This window comes from Myxocyprinus asiaticus, chromosome 25 (assembly GCF_019703515.2).
Source record: "Myxocyprinus asiaticus isolate MX2 ecotype Aquarium Trade chromosome 25, UBuf_Myxa_2, whole genome shotgun sequence".
NCBI lineage: Eukaryota > Metazoa > Chordata > Actinopteri > Cypriniformes > Catostomidae > Myxocyprinus > Myxocyprinus asiaticus.
In genome coordinates this window covers 26,218,387-26,243,964 of record NC_059368.1, presented here as the reverse complement: position 1 = coordinate 26,243,964, position 25,578 = coordinate 26,218,387, and the positions used below count along the sequence as shown (strand labels likewise).

The following is a 25,578-nucleotide window of genomic DNA, read 5'->3' as shown; positions in this document are numbered from 1 at the left end:
AGAGACAAGAGCTTTATGTTTGTTAGTTGGGTCCTCTGTTGTGTGTGTGTTATATATTGCTGATATAAATACTATATATAAAAACAACATACAGCATGTACAGTACATTAATGATTGGTTCAACACAAAACTCCTTTTAATTTCATCATGTAACACTCAAAATTCCCAGCAGGCTACGCCCCAAGCAACTGACGTCACCAAGTAATGGTACAGTGTACACTTCTTTATGATAAATAGTAGATACTCCCATTTTTTGTAATACGTATTACCATTTACTGGGGCACCATAGCGTCGGGGAAGGTAAGAAGATTCTAATGGGCCCTGCAGACAGGGGGCCCAGCAGCAGGGACTAAAAACAAAACATTTTCCATTTTGGTTTCTCTGAGCAAAAACTTTATTTTTCTCATTCCGGTTCAGAAGTTCCGCAGCCTTCTTTCCAAATGGTAAACGGATAGAACAAAATAAAAGGTTAATAAAGTTCTTTTTTAAATGACAGTACTCTGCACTAAGGGGTTGGTGATATACCAATTGCTTTGTTGCCAGATCTCTCAAGAGAAACAATCTGGTCTGGAAAAATATGCCCAAAATAAGCCACTTGCCTTACCAAAAGAAGCGAAAATAAGCAATTACATTTTTTCCTGTGGGGTGGATTTATCAGCATAGAAATCATAACAAGCATACAGTTAATTAACAGTTAAGTATAATTTTAAATACAGATCTGCTTCTCAGTCAAAACCCGACTGCATCAAATCTGTATTAATTCATCATATCTAATAGTAATTCAGTGAAGACTTGGAAACAACTGAGAAATATACTTTTTACCTCTAATAATGTTTTCCTGGATTAGCCGTGCATCTACAGTATATGTAGTAATTATACACAGTTGTTAAAAAGGTCTTCATTCACAGAATGCAACATCCACAGCGGGCAATTAGGCAAAGAAATGTGTGATGCAGCAGTTTCCTTCAGGATCAAAGCACGTTTAATTTTTTCGGGCAACATGAAGTGGTGTAGTTCCAAACATCTACTGTGATACACTTTTGGCCTTTGGTTTCATGAAACAATTATCAGAATGAAATTAACCGGTTATAACCGGTTGTCATATCAGCATTTAAAAATAACGTTTTCACTCCAGAAATATTGAAAATCACTTTGTTCCCTTTTTGGTTACGTTTTGCAAAAAGTTTAGTTCGTCTTCGGTTTTCGTTACTTGAGCAGATATTAGCCCCTGCCGAGTAGAATCCCTTAGACCAGGGGTTCTCAACTGGGGCGATGAACACCGGTTATTTATATAAAAAATATATAATTAATGAATAAATTAACATTTTCAAAAAGGCAGTTATAAAATATATGAACAAAATCACTTTTATTATTAGTTTCTGTCTTCGCATTTTCATTGTATAGGCCCCAGATATAGCCCTCCATCTGCTTGAATTCAAGAAATGCAAGGTTTTGTCTCACATTCATGATGCCTAAGCTTGCTGAATTTATTAACAAAACTTAAAAATAATGCATCGAAGTTGCATTGAGCAAATTAAGCAATTTAAGCAAATTTGTTGGTACAACAAGGTCTCTGCTTTCAAATTATGTCACATAATTGGGGGGCTGGGGTAAGGGAATGAAGTAAAAAAAAAGGTGAGGGGGCGTTCATAAACAAAAATAAAAATAAAAAAAAAAGGTTGAGAACCTTAGACTTTTCCTACCTGATTTTGTTAACAAATGGCCACTTTGTACTGGTTAGCTAAAATAAAGACTGTTCTTACTTAATAATATTAAAAGATGAACTACTGTGTGGGATGACTGGGATCCCCCTTAAGAGGCTCAGTGGTTTATCCCAAAAACGCTTTTAAGTCTGTAGTAGCCTACTTCTCTTGCAGACTGCAGAGGGGAGGCTATGATAATTTAATACAACAGTCTACAGCAGCAATACCAAATCTTGCCTGTAATTTAATTTGTTCTGATTTGGATTTTGTGATTGACCTTATTACATGACAAATTTAATAAACAAAAAATATTTTTGTGTAATTGTCGCCAAAGTGTAACATGTTACATTTATTTGCTTCTGTCAAATTGTTTGCTTATTTTTTTATTGCTTTTCTCACGTTTATTGTTGGTGAAATGTATTCGTAATAAATTTCAGCAATAGTATATATATATATATATATGTAATTATTGCAAAGTTTTAAGTAACCAGTAGGACTTTTATTTTGGTACTGGGGCTTTTTACTACAAGGCGGAACGCTGCAGCCCTTCCGCTGTGTCTCCTCTACCAAGCAAGATTTGAGCAGTGAGTGACCTTCTTCGAGTGCTCTAGTGCGCTTATTTTCTAGAGGTGAGCTACATTTATTTTACTGTAAATGCCAGATTATTTCAATTGTAACATTTTTAATAATAATTGACCAATTAAAGGAGATGCGATGTCATTTGAACCAATGTTTATTTTGCTTATTGGCTCATGACATGGCCTCGCTGAGCGCCTTAAAATGAATCAACACCGGCTATCAACTCTGCAAGCTTGACATCTGAATAGCACACGTGGAACGAGGCAAATATTTCCAATGTATGAGCGGGGGTAAAGTTTTATACCTTTATTAGACTGTGAAAAGAGCAACTGTTCTATACGTGACTAGTGACCGCACTAAAAAATTAACTTATCCTGACAGCAAGTGATATACAGATGTTTCTTTATGGTAGCATACTATCATAAAGACTCTGTCTATCGAAATTAAATACGTTCATGTTGAGAGATATAGAATTCAATGATCCCTCAATGTTTGGTTAATGTCCATGAAGGTGCTACTGGTTTCGTGTTATTATATATTTGATCTAAACTACAAATCACTTTTTATAACATAGAATCCTCTTTACGTTTTAAACAAGCTCCTTATTTGCACAGATGTTTCATGGACATATTTTTGAGGCCTTATAGTTAAAAAGTACATGCATCTTTATGTTCTGATCACTAGATGGCAGGTGGTGCATTCGCTGGCTGGTGGACAAAGGTGGCCCCTTACTACACCAAGGCATACCAAGAGATGTGGGTTGGTGTAGGAATAATGACTTTCATGTACTACAAACTTTCATATGGAGGTGAGAGTTCAAGTTTGTTAAAGAGCTCTTCAATAGTCATCAGGGGTTCTCAACTGGGGCGTTCAAAGGATGCCAGGGGGCGCTGAGAGCAAATTAGTAGAGAGGGGGATGTTAGGTTACAAATGGGGGGTGTTTATTAGTCATAATAATCAAATCTATCGTCAAGTTCCTCTTTGCATTAAAACGTTTAACTAGAATTGGAGTATATCAGTTGGTTCTCAATTATACGGGTTGGTACGCATTTGTACCGCGGTTCCTCTGATTTTGAAGTCTAGCCACACATCTGAAGTATCTGGTTTAGCAGCGTAAAATACACAGGCGGAGGCACAACCTCGGCTAATGCACCTGTATGGCTCTGTAGATGGTTACGGCTCAATGGACAGAGCAGCCTGAGCACAAAGCTCTTAAAGTTCAAGCTCTTAATCTCACAGCTCTGTGAGAATCAGTGAGAAGCAAGGCACGAGAAGCGGAAACCATTTGAATTCGGCACAGAATTCTATATCACCACCCTTGAATTTACTCTAGTAACACTGACTGTACTTTAGGCAGAAATAGATTGATAATAAATGTTATCATATCACTAATTCAGCTCTATTAAATTGGTCATAGGCTACATTAGGGGAGTGAGGGAATATAATTCATTTTTGTTACAACTTATAAATATTTATATTTTGTATTTATTGTTTTACATGTGTTTAGTGCAGGTCTACTGTTTATAATTACAAAAATGCCATAGTTTGTTTTATATAAATCATGTTACAGCTAACCATAGTAGTGAAGAAGATCCATGCTTCCATGTGTTTACTATGGTCTTGTTATAAATACCACTGTTAAAACTATAATTAATTAATAAAATTAAAATGTTCAAAAAGGCAGTTGTAAAATATATTAACAATATCATTTTATTATTAGTTTCTGTCTTCGCGTTTTCATGACATCATTTTTAGTCTCACATTCATGACGTGTAAGCCTGTTGAATTTATTAACAAAAGTTTAAAAATATGCAATGCATCGATCGAAGTTGCATTGAGCAAATTAAGCAAATAACACAAATATTGAAGTAATTTGTCTGATAATTTGTCAGCATATTCAGAAACAAATTTTAGTTGTTGCATGCACGAGGCAACAAATTTGGTCATTTTACAAAATAACAGAAGCATAGAGATACGGTATGAAGAACTTAATAGTACTAGCAAGTTAAAAAGTCTTAACACTTGCATTGCTGTTTTGCAGGAAAGAAGAAAGCAGTGCAGTCAAGTAAGTATAAACTGTTTTTGTAATTTAGTGCAAGATTAATTTACTCAAACTTAAAACTGGAAACACTGTGGAAACGTTCAAAGTTAATATTGTGATAACTGTAAAACCACAGGCAAAGTCTGAATCAGAATGCAAATGTTCTTATTGTTTTTTGACAAATTGAAAACTCAGTTGTAGACAGTGACTGCTTAAAGTGACTATGATGACTAAAATAACTGCTGTAGTATGAGGCTTTATTACAGATGCTTATTTATGTGTCAAGAAAAAATTGGGAACTAACCTGACTTTACTTTTTCCACAGAGCCAGCTCATTAATTGGACCACCGGGTGATAATGTCATTCCCCATGCCCTCTCTGTAAATCTTCCCAATGAGAACTTCAGCTGGATATCTGTATTTTGTGTTATGGAAACAATGAAATGCTTGATTTGGATCACCCAGTGGACAATTCGCTGCCTTGTAGTCTTTCACTATGACTTGCAGAAAATACATTGGTAAAGTGTTAACAGATCTATTATTCCTAACATCAGCAAACATGAAACAAGTTTGATTCATTGTTAACTTATGGAAATAAAATATTAAACAAGTCTTGCCAATGATTTGTTTAATTGCTTAACTCCTGAATAATGGACACATTTAAATGCTGTTATTTCATTTAACTGAAATTCTTTCAGAGGACACAGATCTGACATTGCATTCCCACCAAAATGCCCTTTTGATCATATTTTATAAATTAATTGATATAAATGCACAACTCCTATGTGAAATAGCATGCTTCCCAATACTGGTCCTGGAGTACCCCCAATAGGACACATTTTGGAAGTCTCCCTGACACACATGATTCAACTTATCAGTTCCTTAAAAGATTCATTCAAAATGTGCAGTGTTGGGAGTACTGCAGGATTTGGTAAAGGACTGGGAAATGCTGTGTTATAAAAATGCTGAATACAACACACACACCTATATAGATATATATATCTATAAGAAGAGAGGGAGAGAGTCTCAATGGTTTTTAAATGTAGTTCATATGTTTCATATGTAGTAGTGGGTGTTTTAAAACTTCAAAAACCTATCCAGCACACCAGATTTCACTTTTTACATTTCTATGAAAGTTTAAAATGAAACCTTACCCATTTCTCATATATAGGGAGAGAGTACTGTCCAAAAGTCTTTGGCACATAAGATGCTTCACAAAAACATTTGTCTTAAGATGGTTATTTATATTTTCAGCTTTAGTGTATCAATAGGAAATATACATTTTAGACCCCCAAACATTTCTTTTGCAAATAGAATAGAAGAACAGGGAGCCCTGCAACAGATGGCAAGGCCCCCACAAAGCCCCCCACTGAACATCGAGTCAGTCTGCGATTACATATAGAGACAGAAGCAATTGAGACGAATAGAAGAACTGTGGCGAATTCTCCAAGAAGCTTAGAACATCCTATCTACCAAAAACCAAGAAAAACTGTGTCCAGGTGTACCTAGGAGAATTGGTGCTGTTTTAAAGGCAAAGGTGGTCACCCCGAATATTGATTTAGCTTTTTTATGTTTACTGGACTTTGTATGACATTAATTGATAAATGAAAACTATTTATGGCATTATTTTTAAAGACATCCTGACTATGCAACATTTTCTCCAAGTGCCTAAAACTTTTGCACAGTACTATATATATATATATATATATATATATATATATATATATATATATATAAATTCAGCAAAAAAAGAAACATCCCTTTTTCAGGACACTGTATTTTCAAGATAATTTTGTAAAAATCCAATTAACTTTACAGATCTTTATTGTAAAGGGTTTAAACAATGTTTTCCATGCTTGTTCAATGAACCATTAACAATTAATGAACATGCACCTGTGGAACGGTCGTTAAGACACTAACAGCTTACAGACGGTAGGCAATTAAGGTCACAGTTATAAAAACTTAGGACACTAAAGAGACCTTTCTACTGACTCTGAAAAACACCAAAAGAAAGATGACCAGGGTCACTGCTCATCTGAGTGAACATACCTTAGGCATGAGGACTGCAGATGTGGCCAGGGCAATACATTGCAATGTCCATACTGTGAGACGCCTAAGACAGCACTACAGGGAGACAGGAAGGACAGCTGATCGTCCTCACAGTGGCAGACCACGTGTAACAACACCTGCAAATATCACACCTGTGGGACAGGTACAGGATGGCAACAACAACTACACGAGTTACACCAGGAATGCACAATCCCTCCATCAGTGCTCAGACTGTCTGCAATAGGCTGAGAGAGGCTGGACTGAGGGCTTGTAGGCCTGTTATAAGGCAGGTCCTTACCAGACCTCACCAGAAACAACGTCACCTATGGGCACAAACCCACCTTCGCTGGACAAGACTGGCAAAAAATGCTCTTCACTGACGAGTCGTGGTTTTGTCTCACCAGGGGTGATGGTCGGACTCGCGTTTATCGTAGAAGGAATGAGTGTTACACCGAGGCCTGTACTCTGGAGCAGGATCGATTTGGCGGTGGAGGGTCCGTCATGGTCTGGGGCGGTGTGTCACAGCATCATCGGACTGAGCTTGTTGTCATTGCAGGCAATCTCAACGCTGTGCATTACAGGGAAGACATCCTCCTCCCTCATGTGGTACCCTTCCTGCAGGCTCATCCTGATATGACCCTCCAGCATGACAATGTCACCAGCCATACTGCTCGTTCTGTGATTTCCTGCAAGACAGGAATGTCAGTGTTCTGCCATGGCCAGTGAAGAGCCCGGATCTTAATCCCATTGAGCATGTCTGGGACCTGTTTGATAGGAGGGTGAGGGCTAGGGCCATTTTCCCCCCAGAAGTGCCTTGATTGAAGAGTGGGGTAACATCTCATGGCAAGAACTGGCAAATCTGGTGCAGTCCATGATGAGGAGATGCACTGCAGTACTTAATGCAGCTGGTGGCCACACCAGATACTGACTGACCCCAGCTTTGTTCAGGGACACATTCCATTTCTGTTAGTCACATGTCTGTGAAACTTGTTCAGTTTATGTCTTCGTTGTTTAATCTTTTGTTCATACACATATTTGCACGTTAAGTTTGCTGAAAATAAAAGCAGTTGAAAGTGAGGACTGTGGGGTTTTTTTTTTTTTTTTTTTTTTTTTTTTTTAAATATACACCCCAATCAGCCACAACATGAAAACGACCTGCCTAATATTGTGTAGGCCCCCCCTGAATGCCACTTTGGTGAATTTAAAGTACCAATTTCCTTCCGAAACTGCAAAATCTGTACATTATTCCAAACTTTTGGCTGCCAAATGTATACATTTAAAATGACATTCACAACTATATGTATAACTGGAAACTACCGAAATTGTTAGTTTAAAAATTGTAAATAGATCAAAAGTTGAACGTCTGGAGTATAAGATGTACTAATGCTACGAATATAGATAAACATGGACATCTGCCATGTAAAGTCAGTCCAAAAATGACTCTTAATGACAATTACATTTCTAGCTTCTTGGTGACAATCTCAATCTGGTCATATATACTCAACTGGTATGATTCATCACTTACGAGATTTCTATGAGTAAACAGACAGACATCCAGAAGTGACTACTCCACATTCCTGTCATTCCACGTCTGCGCGTGCCATCATTTAACAAACAACAGCGCGAGCTGCTTGTTATTCGCCTCAGCAGGATTCGGCCCGTATGCCCCTATTGCCTTTTCCCTTTTTTTGAAAGATATTAATATATCGGACCGACTTTAGAGCATTGAGCGCGTTCTGATTTCGTTTCACGTATTTAAGTGTTTACCTGGCTACAGTTAGCAGGCTAACTAGTTTAGCTATCTCGCGAGTGAATCGATCCTCGGCTGCTTTCTCCCCTTAAGGATACGAATATCACTCATGCTCCTTATTAAAGGATTATGGCACATATCTACACGTAACACGTGAGTATAAAATGTGAATGATAAAATAACGGTTGTTTATTCGTTTTGTTAACATTTGCAGGCTAGCGAGGTGTTGTTCTGTTCGTGCTAAGTGGCTAGCAGAGGTGAGACCCGTGCGAGAAACGAGTAGGGCAGAGAAAGAGAGTGAGTGAAAACCTTGCAACTAAATGTCCTTAAATGACAAATCTTCAATGAACCGGTTTAAATCTCCGCTCTCAGTGGGTGTACAGAAACGTCAAACATCTGCCATTTCTACCTACACAGCTGATTTTCCAGTTCGGATAGCTTCTTCTAAAGCCCAGATTCTGTTTCATTTTCCTTACTCAGCTAATAGTGATTAATGTGATGAACGGTGGTTTATCACGTTAAAGCGTTCAATTTTAGCTGTGGCCGCAGCCAGATGTGGTAGCACAGGGTTGTGGCCTGTAGTTGACTGGGTGTTGTGGACAGTCATGCATTACAGTTGCTGCAAGTAATGTTTTCTTGATATGCAGAGGGCTGTGAACTCGGGTCGGACATTGAGGGTCTTGTGAAAGAAAAAGAGAATCCGACTGAAGACCTGATGTTCCTCTGACACAAGCAAAAATGATGCCTGTGAGTATTCCTTGTCTTTTTTATTTTATATACGAATCAGCAATGACTCAAAACACCTTTTGGGAGTTTGTTTACATTGACAGATCTGTCAGTGTGTCGTTACGATTTACAGGGTGAGGGATGACTGTGATTGGGCTTCTTATTGCAGTGCAGTTCAAATGTTTGAGCCCTCATCACTATGTCATAAAGAAACTGGATGCATCGTCATAGTGTTTTTCATTGCAAAAGACATCATCACACTTAATAACACTTCATGACATTAGTGTGAAAGTCTTGGTTTGATTTATTAATTGCTAAGAGAGACACTGTGGTGGGCTGCAAATGTTCACTTACTGCTTTGCCAGAGATCTATAAGACCATTTTTCAGAAAGCTGCTAATGGGCTGTGGACAGGAATATGTTCCATGCAAGAAGACTATCTGTGCCTGATGCTCTGCTGTATCCATTTAGCTCTTTAAGTAAAATATCTCTGTCTGTAGCTGTCAACAGTGGGTTTACATTAGATTGACAGAATTGGTTGAACCTTATAGTATGACAAAGCTCTTGCCCATCCTCTGAATTCTTTTTGACCCGAGGATGGAGAAAGCTTGCCATGCACTAATGGCAGCCATTAGTTTTATATTGTAGCTCTGTGGTTCGTTAAGAGATTTTTTTTTTCTTTTTTTTTTTTCAGTTGAGCCTAATGCCTTGATAGTTTCAGTAGTGCTAAATCATAATGGACAGAGTTTCATGTCCCTCCCTCAATTCTCTTTAGGAGCTGATTACAGTAAATCTGCTGTTTTGTAACTCTGAAAACAGCAACTGATGGTTAATAAACTTTACTTATTGATTGTTACTTATTAAATGTGTAGTAACTAAAAGTAGTGAAGGATACACATCTTTGTATCCATTTTAAGCAACACAAAGATATGTGAGATTTTAGTTTACGAAACATTTCTGAATATCTTAACTGTTTACACAGACTTGTAACTCAGTGAGTTGCCATAACCTCTGAGACCCAGCTGGTAAATTGCTTTGAGATCACACATTAACTCAGAAGGAAGCTTTGTGTCTGTAAACATTAACATTGTTGAGCACACTTAAATCATAAAGCTTTTAAGTGTATTAACAAAATTGGATTTTGTGACCCTGACTGTCAATAAACAAATATGGGTCCTCTGAGAAATTGTTATGTTATCACTGCCTACCATGATTATCTAGTATAATCTTGTGTTTCTAATTGAGGTAAACCATTTGTTTTAATCTGTCAAGTTTCGGTGGACTTCAGCAGCCCCCACCTGTTTTTTTAATTGAAATTTCAGATTCCATTGATTAGACTAACATGCATGTGCTTAGCAACCCGAGTACTATTCCAAATGTAGGCTCAAGCACATATTTGCTTCATGCTCCCTGATTTGTCCTGTCAATGAGCATCTCAAACAGAATGTCATGGCAGAAAACACTGATTGCTAGTCCAGCTCTTTAAATACACCTGGATATGATGCTGTTTTGCTGGCCTAGAAGGAATCTGGAAGATTGCAGCATATCAATACATTAAAATACCAGACTGCCATTTAGATTTGTGTTTTTACTCCTGTAAAAGTGAAACTGCCATGTGATTTGCCAGAGTGAAACTCTGTAGGTTTCTTCTTTAAGTCGTGAATTGTACATGGAAGATTCTTCATTCAAAGTATAGCCTATAGTATTGAAAGCAAAATTAGATGTGAAGCACTTTTCAAACAAAGGACATCACGTGCATGCTGAAGACCCTGCACCTTCTTTCTCTGTTGAGATTGGCATTTTTTTAAATGTATCTTCAGCTGCCTGTGCTGCTATTGGCTCACAGCCATGGAAACAACCAAAAGAGAGGTAAACAGAAAAAAAAAAAAAAAAATCACAACAGGTTGTGGTTGAGTTCAGCATGAGGTTAAAGTTGTACTTTGTGTTATAGTCCCATGCTGTGACACAAGAACCTTTTGACCAATACACGCACAATGCCCCTTCCTCAGTCCAGCTAACATAAAGGAATAATCCATGTCTGTTTGTGCTGAGGTTTGTTGGGGTGCTTAGACTGTTATACAGATGACATCACTGACATACTCATTGCAAGATCTCTCAAGATTGTATCGGGTGTGTTCACACTTGTAGTTCGGTTCTCTTGGTCCTCTTGGTCCGGACCAAAAAAGAAAATGATACATTTAGTCCTGGTTCGCTTAGCGTTCACACTGGCATTTTTAACACTGAACCAAATGATACAAAACCAAAGGCATCAGGAAAAATCACAACCTGATTGGACAGCTTTTATGACGTATATTTTTTGACGGAACTTGCCGATCATCCAAAACAATGCTGGCTGCTGGGCAAAATACGCTCGTTATATTTACACTACTGGTCAAAAGTTTTGAAACACTTACTCATTCTTTATTATACATTTTTTTTCTTCACATTTTAGAATAATAGTAAAGTCATCAAAACTATGGAATAACATAAATGGAACTATGGGAATTATGTTGTGACTAAACAAAATCCAAAATAAATCAAAACTGTGTTATATTTTAGCATCTTCAAAGTAGTCACCCTCTGCCTAGAATTTGCAGACATGTACTCTTGACATTTTCTCAACCAACTTGTTGAGGTATCACCCTGGGATGCTTTTTAAACAGTATTGAAGGAGTTCCCATCTATGTTGGTCACTTATTGGCTGCTTTTCTTTATTATTTGGTCCAAGTCATCAATTTCAAAAAGCTTTTTATTTATTTATTTTATTAAATTTTAGTTTTATAATGAAATAAATTAATATGGTGGCACAATTATTTTTGTCTACAAAACTAATTTAAGCATAAATTATAAATCTACAAAAAAACATTTAAGCATACGCATTCAGATCAAAAGATTTTCAAGATCATGAGAAACATTTCAGTCAAGTGTTTCAAAACTTTTGACTGGTAGTGTGTGTATATGTATATATATATATATATATATATATATATATATATATATGGTGGTATTTTTACCAGCTGAGAACAAACGAAGAGTTAATAAAATATGTGTAAAAGAGTCAAAACAGCTCCAGGTATTCCTCCGTTGCACACACAAATGAAGATATGCTGCAAGGACGGCTGACGGCAGTACCGAACTGTAATGAGCAACATAGCTCCTATGATGAGAAGAACCAGGTATGCTTGAGGTCAGTATTAGGCAAATTACATCTTTGATCCATGTTGCATTCATATATCAATCGAACCGCACCAAAGTTCATTTGGAAGCAGACCAAGAACCACTATTCAGGTGGTCTCGGTCCGCTTGTTTGGTGCGCACCAAGGTTTGGTTGACAGCGTCCACACATGTTCAAATGAACCGCACTAACAGAGCAATCGCAACAGAGTTTGTTTTAATCGAACCAAACCTGCAAAGTGTGAACACACCCTTAGGGGCTAAAAAGGCTCGCAAAGGCCTGCTGCATTGGGTGAATGATAAAGGTCACATCCACACTAGAACAAAAGGTTGTTCTAATGTTTATGAAGGGCGTAAATGTAACAAAATCAATGAGTTTTCAAACAAAAATGTGTGGATGTGGCAAAAAAAAAAGAAAAAAGAAAAAAAAAGGCACCTACAATTCTGTATCTTTTGCTTCTCTGCACAGACTAAAGAATACTGTAGGCCATGCAGTTACCTACAATTAATTTTAAAATCAGTATTTGAAGCTCTCCAGTCTGCTTAATTAAACTGTGAGATCAATACAACCAAGTTATGTTTTTCCCAGAAGTTGTTTTCCCATTGGCCAGCCTTGTAAAAACTATACTAGACTCTTTGTTTCAGACTGTTATGTAGAGCCTATATGCCACTTTGATCACAAGAGGCATCCTCCATGACCTAGATTACTTTATCATGCTGAGAATGCAGATGCATGATGGGACATGCCTAAATATGTACTGCCCAGTAGGTATTTGTGCGAACCAGAGCAACGTCTAAGCAAAGCATCTGAGTGAGTACATTTGAAGAGTCTGGCTCACACTTCGGCATACTTCATCAAACCTCAGTAGAGGTCATAGACACACAAAATATCCAAACACATCACTTTTATTTGGCTACTGTTTACAAAAGAATGCCCTGCTCTACTGTTGTGCTGGAAACAGGATCACTGATGCATTTCAGAGCCTGTGCCAGGGTCTCCATGTAAAGTGTAAGTGTTGAGCAGACAAAGTGCTAGTTGGCCTTGTAGGTAAGTGATGTGTTTACTCCCTTTGCCTGCTGAACCAGTTAATAACTCCTGTGGGTCAATTTAGCAGCTCTGATAAATCAGCCTAGTGCTGGATATTAATAAGCAGACCTGCCCAGTTGATCAGAAATTACACACGGCAGCTCTGATGTTCTGAGTTTGATAGTGTAAGGCCAGATCTGAATCAGGTTGTTTTATTGGTAGAGAGTTTTTTGAGGAGTAGAATAGCCTTATATAGTGTTGTGTTGTTGTTGAGATCAGTATCATAGCTTATAAGTGCTTATTTTGTAGTGCATTTTGAATGGGTGAGGTTGAATAAGGGAGAGTAACAGTGTAAAGGAGTGTCCTCAAAGGGAAGGAATCAGGATGGTCTGTTGTTGTTGGAGTATGGTGCATTATCAAATACCGATATCCAACAGACTCTGATATGAAATGTAGCTATAACAACACCTTAGTTGTTTATGCATTTATTTAGACATTAATTAATTAATTTGCAAGTATATTTCTAAATAATTCTTTTCCTAGCCTCTTAAATCCATTTTCACAGGCTTTATTTGTAATTTTATTTAATTAAGAGCAGTTTTTGTTATGGCTTGCTATGGCCATTTGTAGTGCTGAGCTGTATTTCTTTTTTACCAGCACAAGGAATTAATGTTAAGACAGAGCAACGGGTGGTAGGTGGACAGTTTCTTATCGCTCAGCTTTGCAGAATGAAGATTTATTCCTCTCTTCAGTCCTTAATTTTTCTTTGAAGCATGAAAGCATAGTTTTTTTGCCTCAGCCTTGTTTGTCTAATAAACTTTTTATTTATTTATTTATTTATTTAATTTTGAAGTGCTAATTTTTCCTCATAAATTACTGCCTTGTTATCCATGGACAAAACTAAGCTGAATCCCATAGTGTCTGATTTGCATCTCTTCTGTTAGATAGCACTTGTTTTGCACAGAGATTAATAGTGTGTCATTTCAGTGCTCTGCTCACTATGAATTTGCAGAATTCTTTTATTTGACCACTCCGCAGGCTTTCATTCTGCCTCTCCGCCTTTCGGCACGTGCGAGTATGCACATGTTTGCCCTGGATTTGCATGTATTGGGTGTTTGTTTGACATCTGATCTGGACAGTGTTTCATGCAGTAAGTGTCTACTTTAAGTCACATCGGTCATCCTGCCCCTCATCATTCTCATTTAGGGGTCTCAGATTCAGCTGTTTATTTCTTTTGAGAAATAACTCAGCTGAGGGGTTCTAAACTGGAAAATGGATTCTGGATAGCTGCAAATGAATTAGATCCAATGACATAAATTCTAAAGAAGAGGTAAAATTGACATTCAAAAATCAGAGAATCAGGAGTGTTTTGTCATAGTGTGATAATGAATCATGATCTAATGGAGTAACAACTATTTTGAAACTGGTTATAAGTTGATTAGAACTTATATGCTCTCTGGTAGTTTCCTATAACATTTAGTGTGATTATGATTTGGTGTAAAGAGTTTTTGTAAATTTGGCTTTGTCCTCAACCCTTTGAGGTTGTAGAAGGTCTAGGTGTTGTTTTGACTGATTATGTTAGAACTTGAGCACACATTCAGCCTGGAACATCATGTTTACATTTCTGGACTTTTCCTTGAGCCGGGACTAACCAATGAGCTTCCCACAGAGGAACCATCCTCAACCAGTCAACTTTCATGGTCGTGGCACATGAACAGGCTGAAAGGATCCTGAATTGACCAAACTTGGCGGAGTGCCCCGCAGCTCTGTAATGCCATCATTGTCACAGAGTCAGTCAGCGAGAGAGCATGCCCTTCTCATCTTGTCTCATACTCTTTTGTGCATGTGATTCAGGCAGCCAATGGAGACCAGAGTAGTGAGCTGTTAACACACTGTTGTCGGGGCACTGTGTAGAAGACGCAACCTCATCCTTCTCTCACACTTCCCATCGTATAGCTCCAGTTTTTCAGGACTCCTCACCAAAGGAGTTATTTATTTGTGAGAAAAACAAAAACAAAAGTAAAGTTTGAGGTGAGAACCCAGCTTTCTGATATTCATACTACACCGCTGTTGTTCTCTTAACTTGCTGCCAATTAGAATTCAGTTCAAATCATTGTTCTTGGTCTACACTCCTGCCATAGTCCTCCCACTGCTTTTCCTTTCTTCGTCAAACTCATGTCAGGTCATAAGAATGAACCGATTCTGGTTGTCTAGGCCCCTCCATATTTACATCTAATGGTTATCTGAATCAAACGTAAATTTTTGCCGTGATTTCTCACTGCAATTAAAATATGTTTAAAATAATGGTTTCCTTTGAAGCAATTCACACCTGGAGTGAACATTCATGTGCAAACAAAGCGAGGTTTTTAAAAAAAAATATATATATATATATATATATATATTTTTTTTTTTTAATGGTGACAGAAAGCTCTTTTGACAACCGACATTAAAGGAACTCAAGGAAGAAATCTTGAACAAGCGGTGAGGACCTGCATTTAATATTTGCATCAAATGCTATTAAATAAATGAATAAAAAGTCTTATGGGTTCTTGTAACAGCTCAAAAACAGAAGGGAAGCAGAACACAGGGAAGCAGGTTTTTCCAGGCTCAGGTAGGACTTTTAATCGGCCACTTCAGTGCTTTACAACTTCACAAACTCGTCAGCTTCACAGGCACGTAGACTTAAACTCATTAGCTTCACAGGCACTTGTAACTTAAACACATCAGCTTCACAAACATAACAGATTAAACGTAGCAGCTTCAGGAGCACCGTGGCCTTCCTTGTGTCAGACTCTCTCACTCTCTGCTGGTGGTGTGGCTGCTTATATGCTGCTCTCCCCATGCTCACTGGAATTAGAGACAGGTGTCACACATAATCTAGCTCAGGTGCAAGCGCCCTTACCGCTTTCTCACTCTCCGGACGTACGCTCGACCATGCCCCCGCTGCCACAGTTCTTTTATGTAAATGACATGTGTTAACGTAAATAATATTGCTGTATCACTGCCTTGCATCCCCTTTAAAAAAATTATCTGGTCTTATGTGGATTGTCTTCATAATGAGTTCCATATTGCTGCATTTTTGCCGTTGCATTTAATCTTATATAATATACTACATTGTGGCATCTTTGCCTTTGTATCACCTTTTTTATTTTTTTAACAAACTTTATGGATCTTAGGTGTTCTTTTTGCCTAATATTAATACTCTGTATATACTGCATGTCTTTGAATCAAAATGCCTTTGTATACCAAAAATGGGTCATGTCCCCATAAAATTATGTAGTAGTTTTTGCTGTGCTATCATTTACAGTCATTAAAAGCAGTTACGTTTTAAAGTATCTAATAATGGGTCGGACTGAAGATCGGTTTTATTAAATGGGATTTTTGTTTTATTGAGTGCCTTATATAGACTCTTGGAATGGTAAATTGTCACGTTTAATTCATAGCATGCAGGGTTTTGAGCAAATGCATAACACAAGTAGATGTACATGGCAATAAAATACAATCAAACATTTATTTTTTAACAGTTATTATGAATGTGAATTACGCAGCGATTTTAAACAAATGTACTTAACACTAGTATATACAGTATGCATGGCAGTGGCATATAATCACTCTGGTTCTAAATGATAACATGTTTTAATCATTAATATTATTTTTTTTACAAGCGATTCTTTCTAATCAACCCTCAGAATATGTATATATGATAATATTGCCACTCAGCTTGTCCAGTAGGTGAACTGAAATAGCTTCTGAAAGTGTCTTGAATGTTTTCTTTCGCATTGAGCAAATCGACAACAAACTCGTAATCACTGCCACAGCTTTTTGTCAGAGGGTGAGACAAAGGGACCCAAATGCAGAGGAAAACAGTCAATGAGTTTATTATCAAAAAAGTTTATTAACAACAAAGTTTGTAAACAAGGACAGGCGCACAAGGTTGTAGTGATGAGCAGAGTCAAAAGCTATAGCTGCTCAGCGGACTAAGGAATGAGTGTGTTAGTATGATGAGTGTGTGCGTTGTGGAAGTCTGAAGAGAGTCTGTTGAAGCTGGTGTGGTGCAAAGCAAAGCCCAGGCGAGTTTCTCCCCAGACACGTGGGCAGAGACCGAGGAATTCTCCTCCAAGGGAACTGCGTGACAATACAGGTGAAGGCGACGCGAACAGGAAGGTAACCACACCTCTAGAGACAGGCAACCAACAGACACACGAGCAATCTCCAACTAAAAAAGAGAGCACGTTTAACACTTGACAGCAAACAATAAACTGGCAAAGAAAGAGGGAAAACACAAGGAATAAGTAGGGAGTGCAATCAGTGAGAAGCAGGTGGAACAGGCAAGTAAATCATTTCCATGATCAGTGCCTCCCTGGGAATTCCCATGGAAACGCTGATCACGCGTGCCGGCTCAACCTGTGAGACACAAGTGAGAGAGAAAAACAAACAACAGTATGAGTCGGCACAAATGCCGGAACTGTGACACTTGCAGTGAAATCCATTTTCTTTTTTCCGATCTGCTCGCTAAAGAACTCTTTTTGTTGTCCTAGTTGTTTTGCAGAGTTGTCAATTGGTTCTTCTTATCCGTCATAGGCAGAGGGTAGACCAGCTCAAAGGTGCGCTGAGCCACCTACCCTTTACCGGGGTAAAATTTGCTTGTCGAGTTAGCGCCACCTATTGCAAAGGTGTAATGTGTCTGAGCGACTCGGTCTAAAGGAAGCCCTGTATTATAACACTGTTTTAAGGTCATGTCCACCCAGACACTGATTAGACACATTTCCTAAGGGGCGTTCACATAGGGTGTGTGTGTGTTTTTTTTTTTTTTTTTTTAATAGCTGGATGGAACGCAACAGAATGTAACAGAAAACAGGGGTCTTGTGATAAGGGATCTGAAGATGGTGTGAGATGCTAAAATAACAGCCAAAGACATCTGCATAGACCAACAATTAAAAATATTTGGAGTCTGATGGTTATCTTCCTGTTGAAGGCATCCATTAGTCAACCATCCTGACCCATAACTTCAGGAATCTAGAAATTTCTCAATTTTCCCTCATTGATGGTGTGAACCCCCAATAGCTGTCAAAACATATACATGTTATAATAAAATCTTAGGAATAAAATGGTGCTTTTTTACATCAACAAGTTGGCCTATTCAGATATGCGTGATCATGTTTGATTACTTATAAAAAGGCCTTTCTTTAAAAACAAGACAATACAATAAGTCTGCAATTATTTAAAAAGCTCTAGTTTCATGTCATCTCTGTTTTTTTGTCTCTCTCCTCTCCCCTTTTCCCACCACTGAGCTCATTACGATTTCATTCACTTTCTTTAATGCCATCTGTTTTACTGCCATCCTTCAAATAAAAGAGCTCATAAAATATAAATGGTGTCTGTCACAAGAGCTAACTACTGTATGAGAGAGACAGTCACTCAAAAACCTCTCCAAGAAAATCCTCTCGTACCTTTGTGCTTTCAAAAAAGCCCCTTTTTGGAAAGGGACTGTATGATTTATAAAGCACTTTCTCCAGAGAACAGGGCTTTCTCAAAGCACGCATTTCTTGTTGTATACAATTAAATCACCGCTTAAGATATGCAACAGAATATACACAACTTCTTTTAATTTGATTAAGCCTACAGACATGAGCTTGAAGTTATGGCAGGTTTCAGTTGTTATCTCCTATCTTATGTTATATGGAAACAGTTGATATTTCAACATTGTTAGATTGAGGCACCATGCTATGTCTCGCAGGAGCATTATAATTGAGTTTTACAAGTCAAGAGCATCTGGTTAGTGAGTCTGGTATGTATTTGCTGGCAATGACATCAAACAACTAGCTGATTTTTTTTTGTTTTTTTTTTTGTGCTGTGCTCTGAGCTAACAAAATTGATTTTGTCCAGACAGCAATTATCACTAAACTTATCCATAGTTTTAACAGCATTGCATCATTGATGTAATTGAACATCCTACAATGAGGTAACTTTAGCCTGTTATCTGGGCAATCTCTTACCGTTTGCGAGCTTTAGATATAGTTGCCTTCCCCTGGACATGCATATCTGCAGAATTATGGCATGTGACGCACAGAGGCACAAGTGTTGTTCACTCTGGTTTGCGTAATGACCAATAACCAAATAAAAAAACAAGCATACACATAGTGATCTATGTTGTGATCTTTATCATGTGCATGTTTGTGAGGACTTAATTTGATGACAGAAAAGCACTGGGGTTCTACATAATTTGAAAGAGTCTGAAACCAGACCAACGCTGCAGGGGACGCCAGGAACAATCGCACTCTGAAACGGACCGCAGCAAACGTGCCCAATATGAAAACCACCTAATACATTTTCTGAGATCAGAAATTCGCTCTGGATGATGTCGTGTTAATGTCGCATGAATTTTTTACTATACAATAAGAGCAATGGTTCTTAAAGCGGAATAAAAGCTCATATAATTGCAGTGCTAATTAGCATATAATTTGCCAGGAAAGAAATGTGCTTCCTTTGCATTTAATTTGATGCGTGTCACTAAGTTATATGCTTTTCTAAAAAAAAAAAAAAATACTGAATGGTTTAGCCAGGCTTTTTAAAAACTTTTTTCAATCTTGGTGTCTCAAGAGGGCTTCTAAATGCTTTCAAGTTTCCCAATTTATATTCTCAAAAGAGGGGAATTCCAGTTACTAAAACTTCAGCATTTATTATTAAAAATTGCCTCTCCATTTCAGTTTTTTTTTCCTCTTAATGTCTTAGCTTTTCATTTGGCATTTTAACTTGGCAGCATCAATAATAGATAGCCATCTACTCTTAAATATGACAGATATGCCTAAATGTCGGTGTCTGTGCAGCATATAGACTACCATTGGTCTGATTTATGAAGACTTGAAATGTATGTATGCATGTTGGTGTTTGTATTTGTTTCTTCCATACAGTGTAATTTAGTCCTGCCTAAACTTTTATATTTAGCTTGAAATGCATGGCTTAGATCGGGCAAAACTGTAATTAAACATCATAAGTACTCACTCTTATTATTGAGTTGCACTAGAGCTCAGGGTGCAGTGGCAGTGAATTACCTGTTTAGTTAACATGTAATTTAGTCTTCAGTGGGATTAGCTGTGTTCTTAGCTGTTTTGTTGACTGTTTGACTTTGTTATTAAAGCAGGGGGTATTTGATTTGTAATGTTTCACACACAGCTCTCACAGATGATGCAGAAGAAAAACCTGTCCACGCTATGTAGTGCAGCTAGCATCCTTAGCTAATGTTTGCACCCATCAGCCACATCTGGTCTGGGGTTTTGTCATTGACTCTCTCGAGGCATCCTCATGTTGGAGGGGACCGGGTGGCGCACCCTTCACAATTCTGATGAGAGAAGCACCCTCCCTCCATCTTCCTCTGATTTCCCTTTTCTCTCTCTCACAACCTCCCTCGCTTTCAGCAGTCACACAGCTAGCGTGACTACTGAAGGCTTTTCGCTGCAGGCAGCCCTTGCATGCTACTGTTGCTGCTGCGATCAGTGATTGTTTTAACTGTTTGGACGAGAGAGTCTCAAGGCTTTGCTTTGAGGGATTTCAGCAAGATGAAGAAGTTTGTGACTATTGTTCTACGTGGCCTAGTCAGCCTGTCTGTAAAACCTGGAGATAAAACCTGGAGCAAGGAAAATGCCTGGCAGCTGAAGAGAGAGGCCAGGAGAAGACGGACTGCATTTAAGTGGGCAAAGGTGACAAATAGATGTCCTGCTTTTAAGAAGGGGGGGGGGGATGGTTAACACTAACCTGTGCCTCTCAAGTAAGGTGACATGATGGTTGGACAACAAAATAATTTTATTAGTTTGAACTCTTTGCTAGTGGTTCAAATATGTTGGTGTTGTATTTAATGGTTAAATAGTGACAATTTATTTTATTTATTCTCTTAAAGTGGCAACCTATGGGCTGTTTTCTTGTTAATCCAGAATTGCTGCTGAGTGCACTGTATAGTATAGTACAGCCCATTGAAACGATAACAGTAGGGCTGCAACTAACGATTATTTTGATAAGCGACTAATCTAATGACTATTCGGCGATTATTGCAAAGGTTAATTATTAGCTCTTAACCAACTTTTCAGTTAGTGCGGCCGACTTAAAATGCTATGTTAAACGTGTTTACTGACAATAAAGAGGACAAAATCATCTTTTAAATATACCCCTAAATGAAATTCACTGAATTAAAGGAAAAAATAGTTTTTAAGTTTAATTCAGTAAAAAAAATTCACTGCAAAAAATCCTATTGTTATCAAGTGGTTTTGTCTTGTTTTCCATTTAAAATTGTCTAAAAATCCTTAAAACAAGATACATTTACTTGAGAAGCAACATATAAGATATTTAGACTTGCTTTAAGAGAATGTATCTTAAATATAAGAGTATTTTTTCACTTTGTTATACTTCTGCAATTGCAGTAAAGACAAATATACTTATATTCATGACCTGTTTTCAAAAAGCAAGTCTAAATATCTTATATGCTACTTCTCGAGTGAATGCATCTTTTTTTTTTTTTTTTTTTTTTTAAGGATTTTTAGATATTTTAAAATATTTATTTGTATTTTTAATATTAAATTCAGCAATCTCAGTTAACACTTTTTTATTCTGCAGTATAGCTGCTAAAGTAAATGTACATTGTTTTAAATTAGTTTTAAAAAAAACAAATCAAAAATGTATTTTGTTGCAGTGTATAGTGGGGCGAAGATTACCTCTCTCACCTTTCTGTTCACTTCAATCCATCTTTAACTCACAAAAAAAAAAACTCTCTTATTAATAAAGCTGCGTATTGCCAATTTTCTTCACGATAAGAAATGCACAGTGACATATATTATGATTCAATAAGTCACGAGCCATCACGTTATAATCTAGCTGCATTAAGCGCGTGCGCCTGAGAGACGAGCGTCCCCGCGACAGAGTGAGCATCAGCCGGGACATTCGCGCAACTGATAGAAGAGGTGCTGACCACACAAAGAAATGCCAGTTTTGGAGCTTGCAGTTATTTACGTGATCTGCTTCTGTATTATTTGAACTTTAATAAAGGATGCATTAAAGATTCAATGGTGAGGTGTTTCCTTTAAAGACGTTCTGACATGCATGTTTTGTTCCAGTGGAACATCAACTCCGGCTCCGCTGTATTTCACAACGAGAGTGCTTCTGTACTTACTTATTTTGTATTTTTGCATTATAATTCCCTCATACTTTGCGGTCTACATCACCTGAAGCTGTTTGGAAAGTTTAGAGTTGCATGATTTCATATATACTGTGCTAAGACGGTCATTGTTTTTTGTTCATCACAGGCTTTGTCTTTTTTTTTTAGGATGAATTATGGTAAAGAATTGAATCTAATTGGGCATATTACGGTAGGGGAGGGGAGTTATGGGGCCTGCAAAGATTTGGGCATCTGAATGTTCTCATCTTTGCTGGCAGAAGCAGTCATCATTAGTTTCCAGTGTTCAGATTAATCTAATAAGACTTGACGGTCTCGGACGTCGATGAATTATGTATGCCCTTTTCTCCCCAAACCCTTTGCTGAAAAAAAAAAAAGAATACAGTGAATGTGTAACATTTGAAAACTTTCCAAGAGAACATGATGGTTAGAAAGTTTCTTTCTTTTTTTTTTTTGGCTGCTGCTTGTTTTGATGGAGTGGTGCTTTGCTGGTATTTTTGACCTGTGGTGCATATTTCAAGGAAAATCAGCATTGGCCTTTAACATTGGAAGAAATGTATGTGATTTGGAATCAGTACTGCTGGAAGCTTACCTCTTGCAGATTTGCAACGATAATGTTGGAGGACTTGGTTCTCACTCACAGATGAATGGTTTGAGTAAAGCTTAATGCAGCTTAGAGCTTAATAGTCTATGTAGTATGTATAACTTTTGAAAAGCAAGTTAGTATTAAATGGTTAGGATGGGTCGGCTTCATATTACTGACTATAATAACTTTAAAATAATCTGTCTTAGAGGGATGAATCATATGGAGTAAAATTTCCTTGTACTTTTAAATAAAAGAGTAAATTTTTTCCTACAGAATTATGCTTTTGCAATAGTGAGGTTCAATAATGAGTTGGATGTTCAGTCCGCTCTGACTGATTTAGTGAGTTCTTTAAGTGAACGATTCATCAGACTGTTTCTAAAACAAATAGTTTTGAGTGATTCAGTGAAAGCACTGGCTCATAAAACTCATTTGCTTGTGAATGGACACTATTCATGCTTTGTTTTGGAGTGCAGTCAGCAACAGAAATACGTGTTGTTTTGCTATTATTTCACAGTACACACTCTTTATCTCATCACTTTCAATTCAGACAATAAGCTCACAACTTGGGTAAATATATGGCTAATTTCTTTTGCCTTGTCGCTGGTGATTCAATAGCGGCGGAATGCCACTTCTGAACAGCGGTGCAGGAAACACTGGTTTATTGTACTATGAAAACAAACAAACTTTCATAGCTCAACTTCCTCCTCAGTGGGAAGAAAGACTTCCAAGCTGCAAAAACGACTCGTTCTGAATTGATTTAAACATGTGACCACCTCATTTACATATCAACAATGCCTTGATATTTAGATACATGGCCAGCCCAGTTACAGTGAGATAAGGAGACAGTCAGTGAACCGGATAATTAGTGCATAGCAAAATGAGTTGCAAATACCAGAAATATCCACAATTACACAGTCGCTTTTTTTTTATTTTTTATTAATAGAATACAACAGGCAAAAAGTTTTACTTACATACTTTGTTATAAACAGATGTGGCTTATTTCATGAAACATAAACAGAACATGAAAAACTGTTAAACACGATTACTTAAAGCAGACACTCCCAAATAAAAAGGCCAGATACTGCATGATATGATGCATAGATCCTAAGGTAATCTTCACAGAGTGCACCTCTTGACATGTTGAGCGGCTGAAGGGTGGCTGCTCTCGGGTCCTAATGCCTGCCATATGCAACCTGTGCAACCTCAGTAATGTGACTTATCTGTTGTTGTTACGTGTTCCTCTCTTGCATGAAATTATAAATCAATGAGACATTTATCTAGTGCTCTTTGTTTGCATAACTTCTGAAGAATTTGTCGCTGGTTGCCACCGGTCCTGTGATAAACCTGCCATTCTGTTTGACATAGTGATAGAATGTACTGTGAATGCAAAAGTGTGGGCTTGCTTGTTTCTCTTTTGTGCTTCACTGCTTGCGACCTTGACATAATGACAAACTTTATGCTATCTGTCAGGCACATTGGATATTTAAACAGGCTGAAAAAAGAACACTTTTCTCAGTCACACACAAAGGTTTTTAAATGCTAACACATTGCCATTGTGATAGTGTTTTCAGCAGAGCTTTGTTTTTGCAGTGGGGGAATAGTGATGCAGGAAAAACACTATTTTCCAAAGTTCAGACATTTTCATATATGTATTTTTGGGTTGGTTGAATCCCAAGTTTAGCCTTAGTGCTAATTCTCAGTGGCAGTCCTATTTGACTGTGTTGCTGTTTGTTGTACCACCAAAATCCATTTTCACTGTTGGTGTTTGGAGTGCTGTTAAAGCCTTCTAAGGAGGTTTCCTCAGATTATTCAGCTTTTTAGCAAGTCCCTTGGACCCACTTGCAAATCTGTGTGTTTTGTTCTTTCCACGCAGTTTAAGTTTGCATCTTTCTTTGTCCTTCACACATCCATGCTTTGTGTAGGACCTACATATTTCCTTTCTAGTGTTGCGCCACACAAAATTCATCATTGCAGGAATGCACAGAGTCATTTTTCTGTTTGACAAAACCTTGTGTGTGGCCTAAATATTTCAGTCCTAGTGTTGCACCACACAAAGTCCATTAAAAATGACCTGATCCAGTTGTTGCCTTCAACTTCACAAAGCAATGTCAGTGTGGTGTTTCTGGATTTGACCGGTTTTCTTCACTGCAATAGCACTTCATCCACCCGCACACCTGTATTTTGAGCTAACCTCCATGCAAGTAAATATAGTGTAGGTCTGCCTGAATGTCTTACCTTTTACACATAAACTCAGTTTTGTGAGAGGTGGGATTGTACCTCACAGACACACTTGGACGTTGCAAGTTAAAAGTATTCATTAGTGCACTAATGCTGGTGAAGCAGGGTTCTCAACCCACTAATGCCAATGGGTATATTGGAAGTTATTTTAGCATTTGTGTCATCTTTATCAAAGTACATTTGAGCCACTTCAATCTTTCAGTGCAGAGCCATCGGCCTCCACACCCGCTGGCAAGTGTCCAAAATGTAGGATGGTAGTCGAAGAGTCAATGGTGTTCATGAGTAAAGCAATAACTTATTGGACTATCAGTAATATTCATTAGTAAAGTGCTACCTGATTGGTCAGAGAAACTATAACCAATCCCCTAAACCTAACCCTAATAAATCATGTAGAGCTTTCCTCATTAATATGAATTAGACTTCCTTTTGTCATCCTACATTTCAGAAATCCATCAACAACAGTGCAGAGAAAAGAATCTTGACTCAATATGCTGTAACGTTGTGTTGTATCCTATCATAAAGCTTATATGTGACTGTTCGTAACTTT

The 25,578-nt window shown here is 37.7% G+C and overlaps 1 protein-coding gene across 5 annotated transcripts in view; it reads left to right on the top strand.

The window, feature by feature from the left end:
• The first annotated feature begins 7,901 nt into the window (after nt 1-7,901).
• ppp1r13bb (protein phosphatase 1, regulatory subunit 13Bb) overlaps nt 7,902-25,578 on the top strand; it is a 58,889-nt gene continuing 41,212 nt past the window's right edge. For 3 of the 5 annotated variants that reach the window (XM_051655750.1, XM_051655751.1, XM_051655748.1), the window contains exons 1-2: nt 7,902-8,418; nt 8,769-8,868. In XM_051655750.1, coding sequence (XP_051511710.1) covers nt 8,860-8,868 — 9 coding nt within the window. In that variant the 5' untranslated portion in view covers nt 7,902-8,418; nt 8,769-8,859. The remainder of the gene's footprint in view (nt 8,419-8,768; nt 8,869-25,578) is intronic. The other 2 variants (XM_051655749.1, XM_051655752.1) reach the window with 2 other exon arrangements.